This window comes from Cyrtonyx montezumae, unplaced genomic scaffold (genome assembly GCF_038088225.1).
Source record: "Cyrtonyx montezumae isolate F1298 unplaced genomic scaffold, pur_monq_1.0 scaffold_114, whole genome shotgun sequence".
Lineage (NCBI taxonomy): Eukaryota > Metazoa > Chordata > Aves > Galliformes > Odontophoridae > Cyrtonyx > Cyrtonyx montezumae.
The window spans coordinates 548-19,384 of record NW_027071842.1 but is presented as its reverse complement, the minus strand read 5'-3'; the positions used below and the strand labels follow the sequence as shown (position 1 = coordinate 19,384).

The 18,837-nt window shown below is 61.5% G+C and overlaps 1 protein-coding gene across 1 annotated transcript; it reads right to left on the bottom strand.

Moving 5' to 3' along the window:
- Positions 1 to 2,670: 2,670 nt before the first annotated feature.
- Positions 2,671 to 12,031, bottom strand: LOC136044559 (protein lifeguard 1-like). The gene is made up of 3 exons (XM_065729893.1): positions 11,933 to 12,031; positions 3,462 to 3,623; positions 2,671 to 2,836 (listed from the first exon to the last, which is right to left on the bottom strand). The coding sequence occupies exons 1-3, from the start codon at positions 12,029 to 12,031 to the stop codon at positions 2,687 to 2,689; spliced, it is 411 nt and encodes a 136-aa protein (XP_065585965.1). The 3' UTR covers positions 2,671 to 2,686.
- Positions 12,032 to 18,837: the final 6,806 nt, after the last annotated feature.

Here is an 18,837-nt window from a genome sequence, read left to right as displayed (position 1 = left end):
GGGAGTCGTGGATGAGGGGATTGCGGGGTAATGGGGATGGGGGGGATTGGGAGGTGGGGATTGGGCCGGTTTGTGGGAGAGGTAAAGAGGGTAATGGGGGGGTAATGGGGGTGAGGGGATTGGGGGTTTGGGGAGACTGAGGGGGAGGGGATTGGGGGGGATAGGGCTGAGGGGATATGGGGTTTGGGAGGGCTGAGGGGGACGGGATTGGGGGGTAATGGGGTGGGGTATGGAGGGGGTTGAGGGGATGGGGGGGGTAAGAGGATGGAATGGGGGGAGGGGCAATGGGGGTAATAGGATGGGGAGAGTGGGGGTGAGGGGACTCGGGGTGTCCCCAGTGGGGTGTCCCCAATCCTGTGACCCCAGTGGGGTGTCCCCAATGCAATGTCCTGAGTGGTATGTCCCCAGCCCCGTGACCCCAGTGGGATGTTCCCAGTGGGATGTCCCCAGCCCCGTGACCCCAGTGGGATGTCCCCAGTGGGATGTCCCCAGCCCTATGACCCCACTGGGATGTCCCCCACACAACGTGCCTTTGTCACCACCTCTCTGTCCACGCGGACGTTGGAGGAGTTTCTGAATCGCCCCGGACGCGACCCACCCCCACCACGACACGGACGGCCCACGCTGCATGGGGCTGCGGGGCCGTGGGGCCGCGTGCTGTGCCGGCACCGAACCGGGAGAGGTCCACGCGTGGCACAGCGGCGGCAGCCGGGACCCGGGGGAGTGGAGTGGGGGGAGGAGCCGGCTCCAGCGGCGGCACGGCGCCGTGCTGAGCGCTGCCGGGGCGTGGAAGTGGGGCAGCGTGGCACGGTGTGGGACAGCAGGTGGGCACCGCGTGGGGGTCTGCGGGGGGGGGGGGTGTGCGTGGCACGTGGCAATGGGGAGGAGGGGAGAGGGGCAGTGGTGATCTGCACGTGGCACTGAAAGGAGGGCCGTGGTGCGCTGGTGATCTGCATGTGGCGCGTGGATCACGGCACGTGCACGTGGATCATAGCACGTGGCTCACATCACGTGGCCCTTGACCCACAGCAATGGGTCACGTGCTCCTCCCCCCCCCTCCCTCCCCCCTCCCCCTGCCCCCGCCATCCCGCTGTGCCGCACCGACCCCGAGCAGCACCAGCACAGCGTCCCATGGCCTCAATGAAGGCATCGTGGGGGGGGTGGGGGGGGAGGAGGATGGACCCCCCCGGATCGGTACCACCCCCCCCCCCACGCAGCACCACCGTGACCCCCTCCCCCCCCCGTGGGGGCGGCCACGTTCTGCTGCTGCTGTTGTTGGGGTGGGGGGCACAAAGAGGAGGGGGGGGGGAATGGCGCTGAATAAAGGGATGGGGGTGATGTCCCCCCCCCACTTCTGCTCTATTCTCTATGGATGTTCTCTTGGGGGGGGGGTTGTAGAGGTGCTGTTCTGCTGGGGATGGAGGGGGGTCCTCCTCGTTCTGCCCAATTGGGATGAGGGTGAGGGTGAGGATGGGGGGGGGGCAGTCTCCTTCCTCCTCTCCACTGAGAGATGAGGATGGGGGGGACGGGGACGGGGGGGCTCCTCCTTCCTCCCCATTGGGACTGAGGATGCGGATGGGGGGGGGTCGGGGTCTCCTTCCTCCCCATTGGGACTGAGGATGAGGTTGAGGATGGGGGGGGGGATCTCCCTCCTCTGATGGGAGATGAGGTTTTGTGGGGGGGGTGAGGGGGGGGTCCTCCTTCGTCCTCATTAGGATGAGGGATGAAGATGAGGGGGGGTTGGGGGGTTGGGGGTCTCCTTCCTCCCCACTGAGAGATGAAGATGGGGGGGGGGGGTCACATCCTCGCTCCCCATTGGGATGAGGATGGTGGGGGGAGGGGCCCTGGGAGTCCCTGAGTAGGGGGTGCCCCCCCCTCCCCAATTTTCCCTTCCCCCCCGCCCCCCAATTTCCTTAGTGTTGGTGTCAATAGGGACCACCACAATGCTTATGGGGGGGGGTGGGGGGGGTTCAACTTTATTTGGGGGGGGCGGAGGGGGGAGGGCAAACAGAGCCGTCAGAATGGAACTGAATGGAGTTTTATTAACAGGAGAACCGGAGCCGGGGGGGGGGGGAAGAGATAGATAGGTTTTTTTGGGGGGGGGCTGTACTGCAGGACCCCCCCCCCTCATTAGAACGGGGCTACGTGCGGGGGGGGGGATTTGGGGGCGGGGGTCGGGAGCTCCATGTCAAAGTGCTTCCAGTGTTCCCAGTGTTCCACCACTCAACGTTGGGGGGGGGGGAGGGGTGAAATGGGGCCGGGGCGGGGGGGGGGTGGGGCTCATTCACAGCTTCTTTTTGGGGGGGGGCTCATTCACAGCTTCTTTTTGGGGGGGGTCACTCACAGCCTCTTTTTTGGGGGGAGGGCTCATTCACAGCTTCTTTTTTTTGGGGGGGCTCATTCACAGCCTCTTTTTGGGGGGGGCCTCACTCACAGCCTTTTTTTGGGGAGGGGGCTCACTCACAGCCTCTTTTTGGGGGGGGCTCATTCACATCCTTTATTTTGGGGGGGGGGCTCTCACGCAGCCTCTTTTTTTTGTGGGGGGGGGGGTGGTTTGGGGGGGCCACTTATTTTCAGCCTTTTCCCTAAGGGGGGGTTGGGGGGCGCGTGTTCAGGCTGCGTGCGGTGGTTAGGGGGGGGGTCTTTTTCTGGGGGTCGTTATATTTTTTTGGGGGGGGAGGTCCCCCTACTCCTTGGCGCGGCCGACGATGGCGAGGATGTAGAGGAAGATGTTGATGATGTCGGTGTAGAGGTTGAGGGCGGCGAAGATGTACTCCTCGGGGCTGAGCGCCAACTGCTTATTGCCCAACGTCAGCTGCGTGTCCACGGCCAGGAACTGCGCGGCACAGCGGGCACGGTCACGGCGTGTCCCTTGTCCCGGTGTCCCTAAGTCCCCGTGTTCCTAAGTCCCCGTGTCCCTAAGTCCCCGTGTACCCGTGTCCCCGTGTCCCTGTGTCCCCGTGTCCCTGTGTCCCCGTGTACCTGTGTCCCCGTGTCCCTATGTCCCCTTGTCCCTATGTCCCCGTGTCCCTATGTCCCCGTGTCCCCATGTCCCCGTGTCCCCATGTCGCTATGTCCCCATGTCCCTATGTCCCAGTGTCCCTAAGTCCCCGTGTCCCTGTGTCCCCGTGTCCCTGTGTCCCTATGTCCCCGTGTCCCTGTGTCCCCGTGTCCCTGTGTCCCCGTGTCCCCATGTCCCCGTGTCCCCATGTCCCCGTGTCCCCGTGTCCCCATGTCGCTATGTCCCCGTGTCCCTATGTCCCCGTGTCCCTATGTCCCCGTGTCCCCATGTCCCCGTGTCCCCGTGTCGCTATGTCCCCGTGTCCCTATGTCCCCGTGTCCCTATGTCCCCGTGTCCCCATGTCCCTATATCCCTGTGTGTCCCCGTCCCCCATTCTCCCCCCTCCCCCACTCTCCTTCACCCCCACTCTCTCCCTTCCCCTTTCCCCCCCCCCACTCACGCAGGTGAAGAGCAGCGCTCCCACGGAGGCGTACACGATCTCCACGATGCGGTTGCGGAGGAAAATGCAGAGGACGGAGAAGAGCATGAGCACCACGAGGCACACGAGCAGCACGCCGCGGCACGACGTCACGTCATAGCGCGTCTGCGCGAGCGAGCACGGCTGCAGCGGGACCCCACAACGGGACCCCAACAGCCAGGCCCCACAACGGGACCCCACAACAGGACCCCGACAGCCGGGCCCCACAGCAAGGGGACCCCCAAACAGCCAGGACCCGAAACAACGGGACCCCAACAGCCGGACCCCAACAGCGGGATCCCACAATGGGACCCCACAACAGGACCCCAACAGCCGGGCCCCACAACGGGACCCCAACAACAGGACCCAACAATGGGACCCCACAGCGGGACCCCAACAGCCAGGCCCCACAACGGGACCCCCAAACAGCAACGGGACCCCAACACCAAAGGGACCCCCACAATGGGACCCCACAACGGGACCCCAACAGCCGGGCCCCACAACGGGACCCCACAACGGGACCCCAACATCCGGGCCCCACAGCGGGACCTCCAAATAGCATAAGTTCATAAGTTCATAGGTTCATAAGGTTGGAAAGGCCCTATAAGACCATCCAGTCCAACATCCTCCTATCACCATCCCCACCCAACTGCTCAATCCAATCCCTCAGCACCTCATCCAAACGCTTAGGGATCCTTAGGGTGCCCGTGGGATCCTTAGGGTGCCATAGTGACCCATGGAGTGCCATAGGGATCCTTAGGGTGCCATAGGGATCCTTAGGGTGCCATAGGGATCCTTAGGGTGCCATAGGGATCCTTAGGGTGCCATAGTGACCCATGGAGTGCCATAGGGATCCTTAGGGTGCCATAGGGATCCTTAGGGTGCCATAGGGATCCTTAGGGTGCCATAGATTCATAGATACCTTAGGTTGGAAAGGCCCTACAAGACCATCCAGTCCAACCATCCTCCTATCACCATCCCCACCCAACTACACAATCCAATCCCTCAGCACCTCATCCAAACGCTCCTTGAGCAGCGCTAGGGACGGTGCGTCCCCCCCCTCCCCAGGCAGGCCATCCTAGGGCCTGACCACTCCTTCAGAGACAAAATTCCTCCTCAGGTCTAATCAAAATCTTCCCCGCGCAACTTGTGGCCATTCCCTCTCGTTCTGTCGTTATTTATCAGGGAGAAGAGGCCCACCCAATCCTCACCACAACCCCCCTTCAGGAAGTGGGAGAGTGCAATAAGGTCTCCTCTGAGCCTCCTCTTCTCCAGACTGAACCATCCCAGCTCCCTCAGCCGCTCCTCATTGTGCTCCAGACCCCTCCCCAGTTTTGTTGCCCTTCTCTGAACACGCTCCAGGGCCTCCATGTCCTTCTTGTAGTGAGGGGCCCAAAACTGAACACAGTACTCGAGAGCTGAGTGCAGGGGGATGATCACCTCCCTGCTCCTGCTGGCTACACTATTTCTAATCCAGGCCAGGATGCCGTTGGCCTTTTTGGCCACCTGGGCACACTGCCGGCTCATGTTGAGCCGAGCATCCACCAACACCCCCAGGTCCTTTTCCTCTCTCCATTCTTCAAGCCATTCTGCCCCAAGCCTATAGCATTGCATGGGGTTATTGTGGCCAAAGTGCAGGACCCGGCACTTGGTCTTATTGAACCTCATCCCATTGAGCTCAGCCCAGCTGTTCAGCCTATCCAGATCCCTCTGAAGGGCCTCCCTACCCTCAGGCAGTTTGACACATCCTCCCAACTTGGTGTCATCTGCAAACTTACTGAGGGTACACTCAATCCCCTCATCTAGGACATCAATAAAGATATTAAACAAGATGGGCCCCAAAACTGACCCTTGGGGGACACCACTCGTAACAGGACGCCAGCTGGACTTAACTCCATTAACCTCTACCCTCTGGGCACGGCCCTCCAGCCAGTTCTCCACCCAGAGAAGAGTGAACCTGTCCACACCACGGGCTGCCAGTTTCCATAGGAGAATACTGTGGGAGACCGTGTCAAAGGCCTTGCTGAAGTCCAGGTAGACTACATCAACAGCCTTTCCCTCATCTACCTGTCTGGTTACCCAGTCATAGAAGGAGATGAGGTTGGACAAGCACGACCTGCCCCTGGTGAACCCGTGCTGGCTGGGTCTGATCCCTTTATTGCCATGCACGTGTCGTGTGATTTCCCTCAAGATCATCTGTTCCATAACTTTCCCTGATACTGAGGTCAGGCTGACAGGCCTGTAGTTCCCGGGTCTTCCTTACGGCCTTTCTTGTAGATGGGAGTCACATCGGCAAGCCTCCAATCTTGTGGGACCTCTCCAGATAACCAGGAATGCTGATAGATGGCAGAAAGTGGCTCGGCAATCACCTCTGCCAGCTCCCTCAGCACCCTTGGGTGGATCCCATCTGGCCCCATGGACTTGTGGCAGTTCAGATGGAGGAGAAGATCTCTGACCATCTCTGCTTGGATCACAGGGGGTGCATTATGCACCCCGTCCCAGACTTCCAGGTCAGGGCAAGCACCGTGCGGACAACTGTTCTGTCTATTAAAGACAGATGTGAAGAAGGCATTGAGAACCTCAGCCTTTTCCTTATCATCTGTGGTTATATTGCCTGCCTTGTTGAGTAAAGGAGGGAAATTTTCCTTAGTTTTTCTCCTGCTGTTAATATATTTGTAAAAGGGTTTCCTGTTCTCCTTTACAGCAGTAGCCAGTCTAATTTCAAGCTGGGATTTAGCATTTCCAATTTTCTGCCTGCAGATCTTGGCCAGTTCTCTGTAGTCACCCCAAGAGGACATCCACTGGGGTCATCCCACTGGGGTCACAGGGCTGGGGACATCCCAGTGGGGACATCCCACAAAGGCCATCCCACTGGGGACATCAAACGGGGGTCACATAGCTGGGGACATCCCACTGGGGACATCCCACTGGGAACATCCCAGTGGGGGCCCAAAGCTGGGGACATCCCACTGGGGACATCTTACTGGGGACATCACACTGGGGACATCCCACTGGGGTCACGGGGCTGGGGACATCCCAATGGGAACATCCAAGTGGGGGCCAAAAGCTGGGGACATCCCAATGGGGACATCTTACTGGGGACATCACACTGGGGACATCCCACTGGGGTCACGGGGCTGGGGACATTCCACTGGGGACATCCCACTGGGACATCCCAGTGGGGTCACAGGGCTAGGGACACCCCACTGGGGACATCCTACTGGGGACATCCCACTGGGGTCACAGGGATGGGGACATACCAGTGGGGGCACCCCACTGGGGACATACCACTGCGGACATCACACTGGCGTCACAGAACTGGGGACATTCCACTGGGGACATCCCACTGGGGACATCCCAGTGGGGTCACAGGGCTAGGGACACACCACTGGGGACATCCCAGTGGGGACATCCCACTGGGGACATCTCACTGGGGTCACAGGGCTGAGGACATCCCACTGGGAACCTCCCACTGGGGACATCCCACTGGGGACTTCTTACTGGGGACATACACTGGGGTCACAGTGCTGAGGACATCCCACTGGGGACACCCCACTGGGGATATCCCACTGGGGTCACAGGGCTGGGGACATCCCAATGGGAACATCCAAGTGGGGGCCCAAAGCTGGGGACATCCCACTAAGGACATCTTTCTGGTGACATCACACTGGGGACACCCCACTGGGGTCACAGGGCTGGGGACAACCCACTCAGGACATTGCATTGGGGACACCCCACTGGGGTCACTGGGGTGGGGACACACCACTGGGGACACCCGAGTCCCCTCACCACCACTCTCCCCATCCTATTACCCCCATTGCCCCTCCCCCTATTCCATCCTCTTACCCCCCCCACCCCCGCACTGCTCAGCACAGCACTGCACAGCACAGTACAGCACTGCACAGCACAGCACTGCACAGCACTGCACAGCTCAGCACTGCACAGCACAGCACAGCACTGCACAGCACTGCACAGCACTGCACAGCACTGCACAGCTCAGCACTGCACAGCACAGCACAGCACTGCACTGCACAGAACAGCACTGCACAGCACAGCGCTGCACAGCACAGCACTGCACAGCACAGCACAGAACAGCACTGCACAGCACAGCACAACACAGCACTGCACAGCACTGCACAGCACAGCACAGCACAGCACAGCACTGCACAGCACAGCACTGCACAGAACAGCACAGCACAACACTGCACTGCACAGCACAGCACTGCACAGAACAGCACAGCACTGCACAGCTCAGCACAGCACAGCACAGCACAGCACAGCACTGCACTGCACAGCACTGCACAGCACAGCACAGCACTGCACTGCACAGCACAGCACTGCACAGCACAGCACTGCACAGCACTGCACAGCACTGCACTGCACAGCACAGCACAGCACAGCACTGCACAGCACTGCACAGCACAGCACTGCACAGCACAGCACAGCACTGCACTGCACAGCACAGCACTGCACAGCACAGCACTGCACAGTACAGCACTGCACAGCACAGTACAGCACAGCACTGCACAGCACTGCACAGCACAGCACAGCACAGCACAGCACTGCACAGCACAGCACAGCACAGCACTGCACAGCACAGCACTGCACAGCACAGCACAGCACTGCACAGCACAGCACAGCACAGCACAGCACTGCACAACACAGCACTGCACAGCACAGCACTGCACAGCACAGCACAGAACAGCACTGCACAGCACAGCACAACACAGCACTGCACAGCACTGCACAGCACAGCACAGCACAGCACAGCACTGCACAGCACAGCACAGCACAGCACAGCACAGAACAGCACAGCACTGCACAACACAGCACAGCACAGCACAGCACAGCGCAGCACTGCTCAGCACTGCACAGCACAGCACAGCACAGAACAGCACAGCACTGCACAGCACAGCACTGCTCAGCACTGCACAGCACTGCACAGCACTGCTCAGCACTGCACAGCACAGCACTGCACAGCACAGCACTGCACAGCACTGCACAGCACAGCACAGCACAGCACTGCACAGCACTGCTCAGCACTGCACAGCACAGCACAGCACTGCACAGCACAGCACTGCACAGCACAGCACAGCACTGCACAGCGGTACACAGCACAGCACTGCACAGCACAGCACAGCACAGCACAGCACAGCACTGCACAGCACTGCACAGCACAGCACAGCACTGCTCAGCACTGCACAGCACTGCACAGCACAGCACAGCACTGCACAGCACTGCACTGCTCAGCACTGCACAGCACAGCACTGCACAGCACAGTACAGCACAGCACAGCACTGCACAGCACAGCACTGCACAGCACAGCACTGCACTGCACTGCACAGCACAGCACAGCACAGCACAGCACAGCACAGCACTGCTCAGCACTGCACAGCACTGCTCAGCACTGCACAGCACTGCACAAGACAGCACAGCACAGCATAGCACAGCGCAGCACTGCTCAGCACTGCACAGCACAGCACAGCACAGCACTGCACAGCACTGCTCAGCACTGCACAGCACAGCACAGCACTGCACAGCACAGCACAGCACTGCAGAGCACAGCACAGCACAGCACAGCACAGCACTGCACAGCACAGCACAGCACTGCACAGCACAGCACAGCACAGCACAGCACAGCACAGCACTGCACAGCACTGCACAGCACTGCACAGCACAGCACAGCACTGCACAGCACAGCACAGTACAGCACAGCACTGCACAGCACAGCACTGCACAGCACAGCACTGCACAGCACTGCACAGCACAGCACTGCACAGCACAGTACAGCACAGCACTGCACAGCACTGCACAGCACTGCACTGCACAGCACTGCACAGCACAGCACAGCACAGCACTGCACAGCACAGCACAGCACTGCAGAGCACAGCACAGCACAGCACAGCACAGCACTGCACAGCACAGCACAGCACTGCACAGCAGTACACAGCACAGCACTGCACAGCACAGCACAGCACAGCACTGCACAGCACAGCACAGCACTGCTCAGCACTGCTCAGCACTGCACAGCACTGCACAGCACAGCACAGCACTGCACAGCACAGCACAGCACAGCACAGCACTGCTCAGCACTGCACAGCACTGCACAGCACAGCACAGCACAGCACAGCACAGCACTGCACAGCACAGCACTGCACAGCACAGTACAGCACAGCACTGCACAGCACTGCACAGCACTGCACTGCACAGCACTGCACAGCACAGCACAGCACAGCACTGCACAGCACTGCACAGCACTGCACAGCTCAGCACTGCACAGCACAGTACAGCACAGCACTGCACAGCACTGCACAGCTCAGCACTGCACAGCACAGTACAGCACAGCACTGCACAGCACTGCACAGCACAGCACAGCACTGCACAGCACTGCACAGCACAGCACTGCACAGCACAGCACAGCACAGCACAGCACAGCACAGCACTGCTCAGCACAGCACAGCACAGCACAGCACTGCACAGCACTGCACAGCACAGCACAACACAGCACAGCACAGCACTGCACAGCACAGCACAGCACTGCACAGCACTGCACTGCACAGCACAGCACTGCACAGCACTGCACAGCACAGCACTGCACAGCACAGCACAGCACTGCACAGCACAGCACTGCACAGCACTGCACAGCTCAGCACTGCACAGCACAGTACAGCACAGCACTGCACAGCACAGCACTGCACAGCACTGCACAGCACAGCACAGCACAGCACAGCACTGCACAGCACAGCACAGCACAGCACAGCACTGCACAGCACTGCACAGCACTGCACAGCACAGAACTGCACAGCACAGAACTGCACAGCACAGCACTGCACAGCACAGCACCCGTTGGCCGAGTCCTTGATCAACGTGTACGGGATCCTGCGGGAATTGGCCGACCCCCCCCCCCCCCCCCGGCCTGGAGCTGCTGAGCCGCGCCATCACGGCCGTGGTGCCCCCGGCGCTCAGGCCCGACGCCATGGTGATGCTGCGGTGCCTGCGGGAGCTGGCGCGGGAGGACGGAAACCGCTCTTCTGGGCATGAGACATTAAAGGGCGCAGCTGCAGTGCGGGGCTGCCGTGCATTGGAACGGGGACTGGGGGCTGCGGGGTTCTATGGGGTGCGGGCCTCTATAAGGGTTCGGGGCTCTATAGGGTTGTGGGGCTGTGTAGGGGGGCGGGGCTCTATGGGGTGCGGGGCTCTATAGGGGTTTGGGGCTCTATGGGGTGCGGGGCTCTATCGTGTGAGGGGCTGTATGGGGTGCGGGGCTGTGTAGGAGTGTGGGGCTCTATAGGCGTTTGGGTCTCTATGGGGTGCGGGGCTCTATGGGGTGCGGGGCTCTATAGGGGTTTGGGGCTCTGTGGGGTGCGGTGTTCTATAGAAGTTCGGGGCTCTAAGGGGTGCGGGGCTCTATAGGGGTGTTGGGCTCTATGGGGTGTGGGGCTGTGTAGGGGTGCGGGGCTCTATGGGGTGAGGGGCTGTATGGGGTGCGGGGCTGTGTAGGAGTGCAGGGCTGTGTAGGGGTGTGGGGCTCTATAGGCGTTCGGGGCTCTACGGGGTGCGGGGCTCTATGGGGTGCAGGGCTGTGTAGGGGTGTGGGGCTGTGTAGGGGTGCGGGGCTCTATGGGGTGCAGGGCTGTGTAGGGGTGTGGGGCTCTATAGGGGTGCGGGGCTCTATAAGGGTGCGGGGCTGCCACGTATGCGGTTTGGGATTGGGATTCGGGTGGGGTAGGTGTGACATTGGGATTGGGATGGGATTGGGATTGGAATGGTGTCGGGATCTAGGTGGATTGGGATTAGGATTGGAGTGGCACTGGGATTGGGACGTGGTTGGAGTGAGATTGGGATTGGGATTTGGCTGGGATTGGGATGGGAATGGGGTGGGATTGGCACTGATTGGGATTCGGGTTGGATTGGGGTCGGGGTGGGAATGGGATTGGGACTGAAACGGGATTGGGAGTGGGATGGGGTTGGGGTGGGATTGGGATTACAGTGGGATTGAGGTCGGGGTTGGAACTGGAAGTGAATTGCGGTGGGAGTTGGGCTGAAGTGGGATTGGGATTGGGATTGGGGTGGGATTTGGATTGGGGAGTGATTGGGGTTTGGGTGGGATTGGGGTCAGGTAGGGATTGGGGTCAGGTAGGGATTGGGATCGGGGTGGGATTGGGATCAGGGTGGGATTGGGATTGGGGAGGGATTGGGGTCGGGGTGGGATTGGGGTCGGGGTGGGATTGGGATCGGGGTGGGATTGGGGTTGGGGTGGGGTTAGGTTCGGGGTGGGATTGGGGTCGGGATTGGGATGGGGTGGGATTGGGATTGGGACAGGAGTGACACTGGAGCTGTGATAAAACGAAGCTGCGATGGGGTATGGGGGGCGGGGGGCGGGGACGGCAGGAACGAGACCGCAGTGCGATTGAGGTTGCGATGGCATGGGGGCTGCGCTGGATCCTCCGAACCCCCGGGCCTCCCCCGGCCCCCCCGACCCCCCCCGGCCCGGAGCTGCTGAGCCACGCCATCACGGCCGTGGTGCCCCCGGCGCTCAGGCCCGACGCCATGGTGCTGCTGCGGTGCCTGCGGGAGCTGGCGCGGGAGGACGGGATATCCCCTCCCCATATCTCACCCCACACCCCCACATCCCCCCCATATCTCTCACCACACCCCCACACCCAGCCATCGCCCCCCACACCACCACATCACACCCCATATCTCCCCCACAGCCCCCCACCCTCGCCATCCTCCGTTCCCCCCCTCACCCCCAACATTTCCCCCATATCTGCCCCCACACACCCTCATCCCCCTCCACACCCCTCCACCCCCCCCATCCCAGCACTGCACAGCAAAGCACTGCACAGCACTGCACAGCACAGCACAGCACAGCACAGCACTGCACAGCATTGCACTGCACAGCACTGCACAACACAGCACAGCACTGCACAGCACTGCACAGCACAGCACTGCACAGCAAAGCACAGCACAGCACTGCACTGCACAACACTGCACTGCACAGCACTGCACAGCACTGCACAGCACAGCACTGCACAACACAACACAGCACAGCACTGCACAGCACTGCACAGCACTGCACAACACAACACAGCACAGCACAGCACTGCACAGCACAGCACTGCACAGCACAGCACAGCACTGCACAGCACTGCACAGCACTGCACTGCACAGCACAGCACAGCACTGCACAGCACAGCACAGCACAGCACTGCTCAGCACTGCACAGCACAGCACAGCACTGCACAGCACAGCACAGCACAGCACTGCACAGCACAGCACAGCACAGCACAGCACAGCACAGCACTGCACTGCACAACACTGCACAGCACAGCACAGCACTGCACAGCACAGCACAGCACTGCACAGCACAGCACAGCACAGCACAGCACAGCACTGCACTGCACAACACTGCACAGCACAGCACAGCACTGCACAGCACAGCACAGCACTGCACAGCACAGCACAGCACAGCACTGCTCAGCACTGCACAGCACAGCACAGCACTGCACAGCACTGCACAGCACTGCACAGAACAGCACTGCACAGCACAGCACTGCACTGGGGTCACAGGGCTGGGGACATCCCACTGGGGACATCCCCGTGGGGTCACAGGGCTTGGGACACCTTACTGGGGACATCCCACTGGGGACATGCCACTGTGGACATCCCAGTGGGGTCACAGGGCTGGGGACATCCCACTGGGCACACTGCATTGGGGACATCCCACTAGGGACATTGCACTGGGGTCACAGTGCTGGGGGCACCCCACTCAGGACATTGCATTGGGGACATCCCACTGGGGTCGTCCCACTGGCGTCACAGGGCTGGGTACATCCCACTGGGGACATCCCACTGGGGACATCCCACTGGGGACATTGCATTGGGGTCACAAGATTGGGGACATCCCACTGGGGACACTGGAGTGGGGACACCCCACTGGGGACACTGTGTTGGGGACACCCCACTGGGGACACCCCGAGTCCCCTCACCCCCACTCTCCCCATCATATTACCCCCATTGCCCCTCCCCCCATTCTATCCTCTTACTCCCCCCACCCCCACAAACCCCTCCATACCCCACCCCATTACCCCCCAATCCCCTCCCCCTCAGCCCCCCCAACCCCTCATATCCCCTCAGCCCTATCCCCCCCCATCCCCTCACCACCATTACCCCCCCATTACCCTCTTTACCTCTCCCACAAACCGCCCCAATCCCCACCCCCCGAACCCCCCCACCCCATTACCCTCCAATCCCCTCATCCACGACCCCCCTCCCCATCCCCCTCCCCATCCCCTCACCCCGATTACCCCCCCTCCCCCCACTTCCATTCCCCCCCTCTCTTCCTTCCCCCCCCAAATTCCATTCCCCCCCCTCCCCCACCCCTCACTATGACACCCCCTCTCCAAACTCGTCCCTCCCCACTTCGGTCCCGGTACCCGACGGCGATGAGCGGGTTGGGGAGCAGCGGTTGGGAGACGGCGACCCCTACCGGGGAGGTCCGGGGGGAGGCGGCTGGGGGGGCGTCCCCGGTTCCCCACCCGGTGCTCCGTTGCCTCGACCTCCTGCGGGAGGAGATGCAGGCGCTGCTGAGCGAGAACGAGCAGCTGTCCCGAGCCGTGGCCGCGGCGCGGGACTACCGGCACCGGCACGGGATCCACGAGCCGCCCCTCATCCCCATCCACATCACATCCCATCCTCTCCCAATCTCATCCCCAACCCATCCTTAATCCCATTCCCAATCCCAACCCTCAATCCCATTCCCAATCCCAACCCTCAATCCCATTCCCAATCCCATCTTAATCCTAATCTCAATCCCATCCCATCCCAATGTAAATCCCAATCACAATCCTATCCCATCCCATTCTCAATCCCATCCCAATCTCAATCCCATTCCAATCCCACTCCATCCCATTCCAATCCCAATCTCAATCCCATCCCACCCCAATCCCACTCCATCCCATCCCAATCTCAATCCCAATCCCACTCCATCTCATCCCAATCCCAATCCCAATACCGACCCATCCCATTCTCAATCCCAATCTCAATCTTTATCCCAATCTCATCCCAATTCTATCCAATCCCAATCCCAATCCCAACCCCAATCCCAGTCCCATCCCAATCCCATCCAATCTCAATTCCAATCCCAATCCCAATCCAAATCCAAATCCAATCCCAATCCCAATCCCATCCAATCTCAATCCCAATCCCAACCCAATCCCAGTCCCATCCCAATCCCATCCAGTCCCAATCCCAATCCCATCCAATCTCAATCCCAATCCCAATCCCATCCATTCCCAATCCCAATCCCATCCAATCCCAATCCCATCCAATCCCACTCCCAATCCCATCCAGTCCCAGTTCCAATCCCATCCAGTCCCAATCCCAATCCCACTCCCAATCCCATCCAGTCCCAATCCCAGTCCCAATCCCAATTCCCCCTCTTCCTCCTCTTTCACTGCTCCTCCTCCCCCACAGCCGCCCCCGCCGCGCTCCCGGCGGGGGGAGGGGCGGAGAGCCGCTTCCTGTCCCGTCCCCATCCCGTCCCATCCCACTCATCCCATCCCAATCCCTTCCCGTCCCAATCCCATCCCATCCCAATCCCATCCCACTGATCCCATCCCATCCCGTCCCAATCCCATCCCAATCCCATCCCATCACACTGATCCCATCCCAATCCCATCCCAATCCCATCCCAATCCCATCCCATCCCACTGATCCCATTCCATCCCATCTCATCCCCATCCCCATACCAAACCCAATCCCAATCAAAATCCCAATCCCATTCCCAATCCCTCATCCTCAATTCCCAATCCATCCTCATCCCCATCCACATCACATCACATCCTCTCCCAATCTCATCCCCAACCCATCCTTAATCCCATTCCCAATCCCAACCCTCAATCCCATTCCCCATCCCATTTTAATTCTAATCTCAATCCCATCCCATCCCAATGTAAATCCCAATCACAATCCTATCCCATCCCATTCTCAATCCCATCCCAATCTCAATCCCATTCCAATCCACTCCATCCCATCCCAATCCCACTCCATCCCATCCCAATCTCAATCTCAATCTCAGTCTCAATCTCTATCCCAATCCCAATCCCAATCCCATCCCCATTCTATCCCATCCCAATCCCAATCTCAATCCCATCCCATCCCAATTTCAATCCCAATCCAATCACAATCCTATCTCAATCCCAATCCCACTCCATCTCATCCCAATCCCAATCCCAATACCGACCCATCCCATTCTCAATCCCATCCCAATCTGCATCCCAATCCCAATCTCAATCTTTATCCCAATCTCATCCCAATCCTATCCAATCCCAATCCCAATCCCCCCTTCCCCCTCTCTCAGTGCTCCCCCTCCCCCCACAGCCGCCCCCGCCGCGCTCCCCGTGCCCCCTCCCCCGGATACCCCCCCCTGGCCGTCCTCGTGCCCCCCCGAGTGGCTCCGCGTGGACCCCCCTGACTCCCGCACCGCCGATCCCACACCGCCCGCGGAGCAGCAGCGCCCGTTGGACCTGAGGCTGCCGGAGGTGCGGCACCGGGACCCGAAACAGGATCCGAACCGGGACCCGAACTGGTTCCCAAACCGGGAGCCAACCTGGGACCCGAACTGGGATCTGAACCGGGATCCGAACCGGGACCCGAACCGGGATCCGACCTGGGACCTGACCTGGGACCTGAACCGGGATCCGAACCTTGACCTCACCTCGGAGGCAGCGCCGGGACTCACGCAGAGCAGTACGTGGGTTCGGGTCCCGGTGTCCCCGTGGGTTTGGGGCAGTCCCAGAGGGACAGGGATGGAATGGGCACAGAGGGATGGGGTCAGGGTCAGGGGACAGAGGGATGGGGTCGGGGGGACAGAGGGATGGGGTTGGGGTTGGGGGGCAGAGGGATGGGGTCAGGGTCACAGGGACAGAGGGATGGGGTTGGGGTCAGGGGGACAGAGGGATGGGGTCGGGGTCGGAGTTGAGTTGATGGGGACACAGTTATGGGGTCAGGGTTGAGGTAATGGGGACGGAGTTATGGGGTCGGGGTGATAGGGACATAGTTTTGGGGTTGGGGTGATGGGTTCGTGATTATGGGGCGGTGGTTATGGGGCGGTGGTTATGGGGCAGTGGTTATGGGGCGGTGGTGATGGGGCCGTCCCCACAGAGTGGCGGCGCTGGGAGCGCCTGGTGGGGGAGGTGGCGTTCCAGTTGGAGCAGCGCATCCTGCACCGCGTGTTCCCGGAGCAGCAGCGCCTCTACGGCTTCACCGTCACCAACATCCCCCAGAAGATCTTCGGGGTGAGCAAGGAGACCGGAGGGGGGGGGTGGATTAGGATTGGGGTGGGTTGGGATTGGGGGTGGGGTTGGGGTGGGGTTGGATTGGGATTGGGGTGGAGTTGGGGTTGGATTGGGATTGGGATTGGGATTGGGGTGGGGTTGAGGTTGGGGTTTAATTGGGATTGGGATTAGGGTTGGATTGGGGTTGGGGTGGGAATGGGGTTGGGGGTGGGGTGGGGTTGGATTGGGATTGGGGTGGGATTGGGGTTGGGGTGGAGTTGGGGTTGGGGTGGAGTTGGGGTTGGGGGTGGGGTTGGATTGGGATTGGGATTGGGGTGGGGTTGGGGTTGGATTGGGATTGGGGTGGGACTGGGACTGGGATGGGGTTGGAGTTGGGATTGGGATTGGGATTAGCGCTCCGCTGTGGGATGGGCGTCGCCATGGGGCCGGGCAACGAAACCCAACGTGGGACCCCAACCCCTCCTCCCCTTCCTCTCACCCCTCCCCCACCCCTCTACCCCTCTCACCCCTCCCACCCCAGAGTACCCAGCGCCGCCGCTACGTGGCGCTGATGAGGCGGCTGGAGGCGTTGGGGTACAGCCCCGTGGTGCACCCCGCGTTGGCCGAGTCCTTGATCAACGTGTACGGGATCCTGCGGGAATCGGCCGACCCCCCCGGGCCCCCCCCCACCCCGGAGCTGCTGAGCCGCGCCATCACGGCCGTGGTGCCCCCGGCGCTCAGGCCCGACGCCATGGTGCTGCTGCGGTGCCTGCGGGAGCTGGCGCGGGACGACGGGATATCCCCTCCCCATATCTCACCCCACACCCCCACATCCCCCCCACACCCCCCATCCTCCCCCACAGCTCCACCCCCCCTATCCCACCCCACATCCCCCCCATATCTCCCCCCATCCCCCCCCTCACCCCCCCATCCCACCCCACACCCCTCCATATCTGCCCCCCACATCCCCCCACACCCCCCTCATCCGCCCCACACACCCCCATCCCCCCCCCCCCACACCCCACATCCCCCCCATATCTCCCCCCATCCCCCCATATCTGACCCCATATCCCCCCCCACACTCCACATCCCCCCCATATCCCCCCCCACACCCTCCCATCCCCCCCTCCTTCCCCACCTATACCCCCCTACTCCCCCTCCCCCTCTCCCCCCCCACACCCCCACACCCCCCCATATCTCCCCCCACACCCCCACATCCCCCCCATATCTGCTTCCATCCCCTCCCACACCCCCACATCCCCCCTATATCTGACCCCACACCCCCCCACATCTCCCCATCCCCCCCATACTGCCCCCCATCCCCCCCCACATCCCCCCCACAACCCCCCATACCCCCCCACAACCCACATCCCCCCCATATCTCCCCCCATCCCCCCCCTCACCCCCCCATCCCACCCCACACCCCTCCATATCTGCCCCCCCCACATCCCCCCACACCCCCCTCATCCCCCCCACACACCCCCATCCCCCCCCACACCCCCATCCCCCCACACTCCACATCCCCCCCATATCTCCCCCCACACCCCCCCATATCTGCCCCCTCCCACCCCCCCACCCCCCCACTCCCCCATCCCCCCCACACCTCCCATTATCCCCCCCACACCTCCCATTATCCCCCACAGCCCCACCGCCCCCCCATCCCACCCCACATCCCCCCCCTATCTCCCCCCCCATCCCCCCCAAACCCCCCACCTCCCCCCACCCCCCCCTCCCCCACTCCTCCCCCCCTCCCCCCCCCGTTTTCGGGGCGCGTTTTGGAGCCTCGGCGGCGGTTTTCCCGTTTTATTGTGAAGTGCAGCGCGGGCGGCGGCGCCTTTTTGTGCTTTGATCCCACGAGCGATCCCGGGACGCCGTTCCCACTCCCACGGTTTCGTTTTTTTATCCACGCGCGAAACATAAATCCGTTCCGGAACGCGGAGCGGGCTCCGATGGTCGCGGCGGCGGCGGCGGCGGGAACTGTGGCCGAGGTTTCCACGCGTGTATACGTCCCGCGGCCCCACGCCGGGGCCGCAACAGCTGTGGGTGCTGCGATACCTGAATGGGGGTGGGGGAGGGGA

What these genes read in the sequence shown, in the direction of transcription:
- LOC136044559 (XM_065729893.1), bottom strand. Translation starts at nt 12,031, where the DNA reads ATGGCGTCGGGCCTGAGCGCCGGGGGCACCACGGCCGTGATGGCGTGG. An exon ending in GGGCCGGGGGAGGCCCGGGG is followed by an intron (nt 3,624 to 11,932) that starts GTTCGGAGGATC and finishes GTCCCGCTGCAG; the next exon opens with CCGTGCTCGCTCGCGCAGAC. An exon ending in GAGCGCTGCTCTTCACCTGC is followed by an intron (nt 2,837 to 3,461) that starts GTGAGTGGGGGG and finishes TGTGCCGCGCAG; the next exon opens with TTCCTGGCCGTGGACACGCA.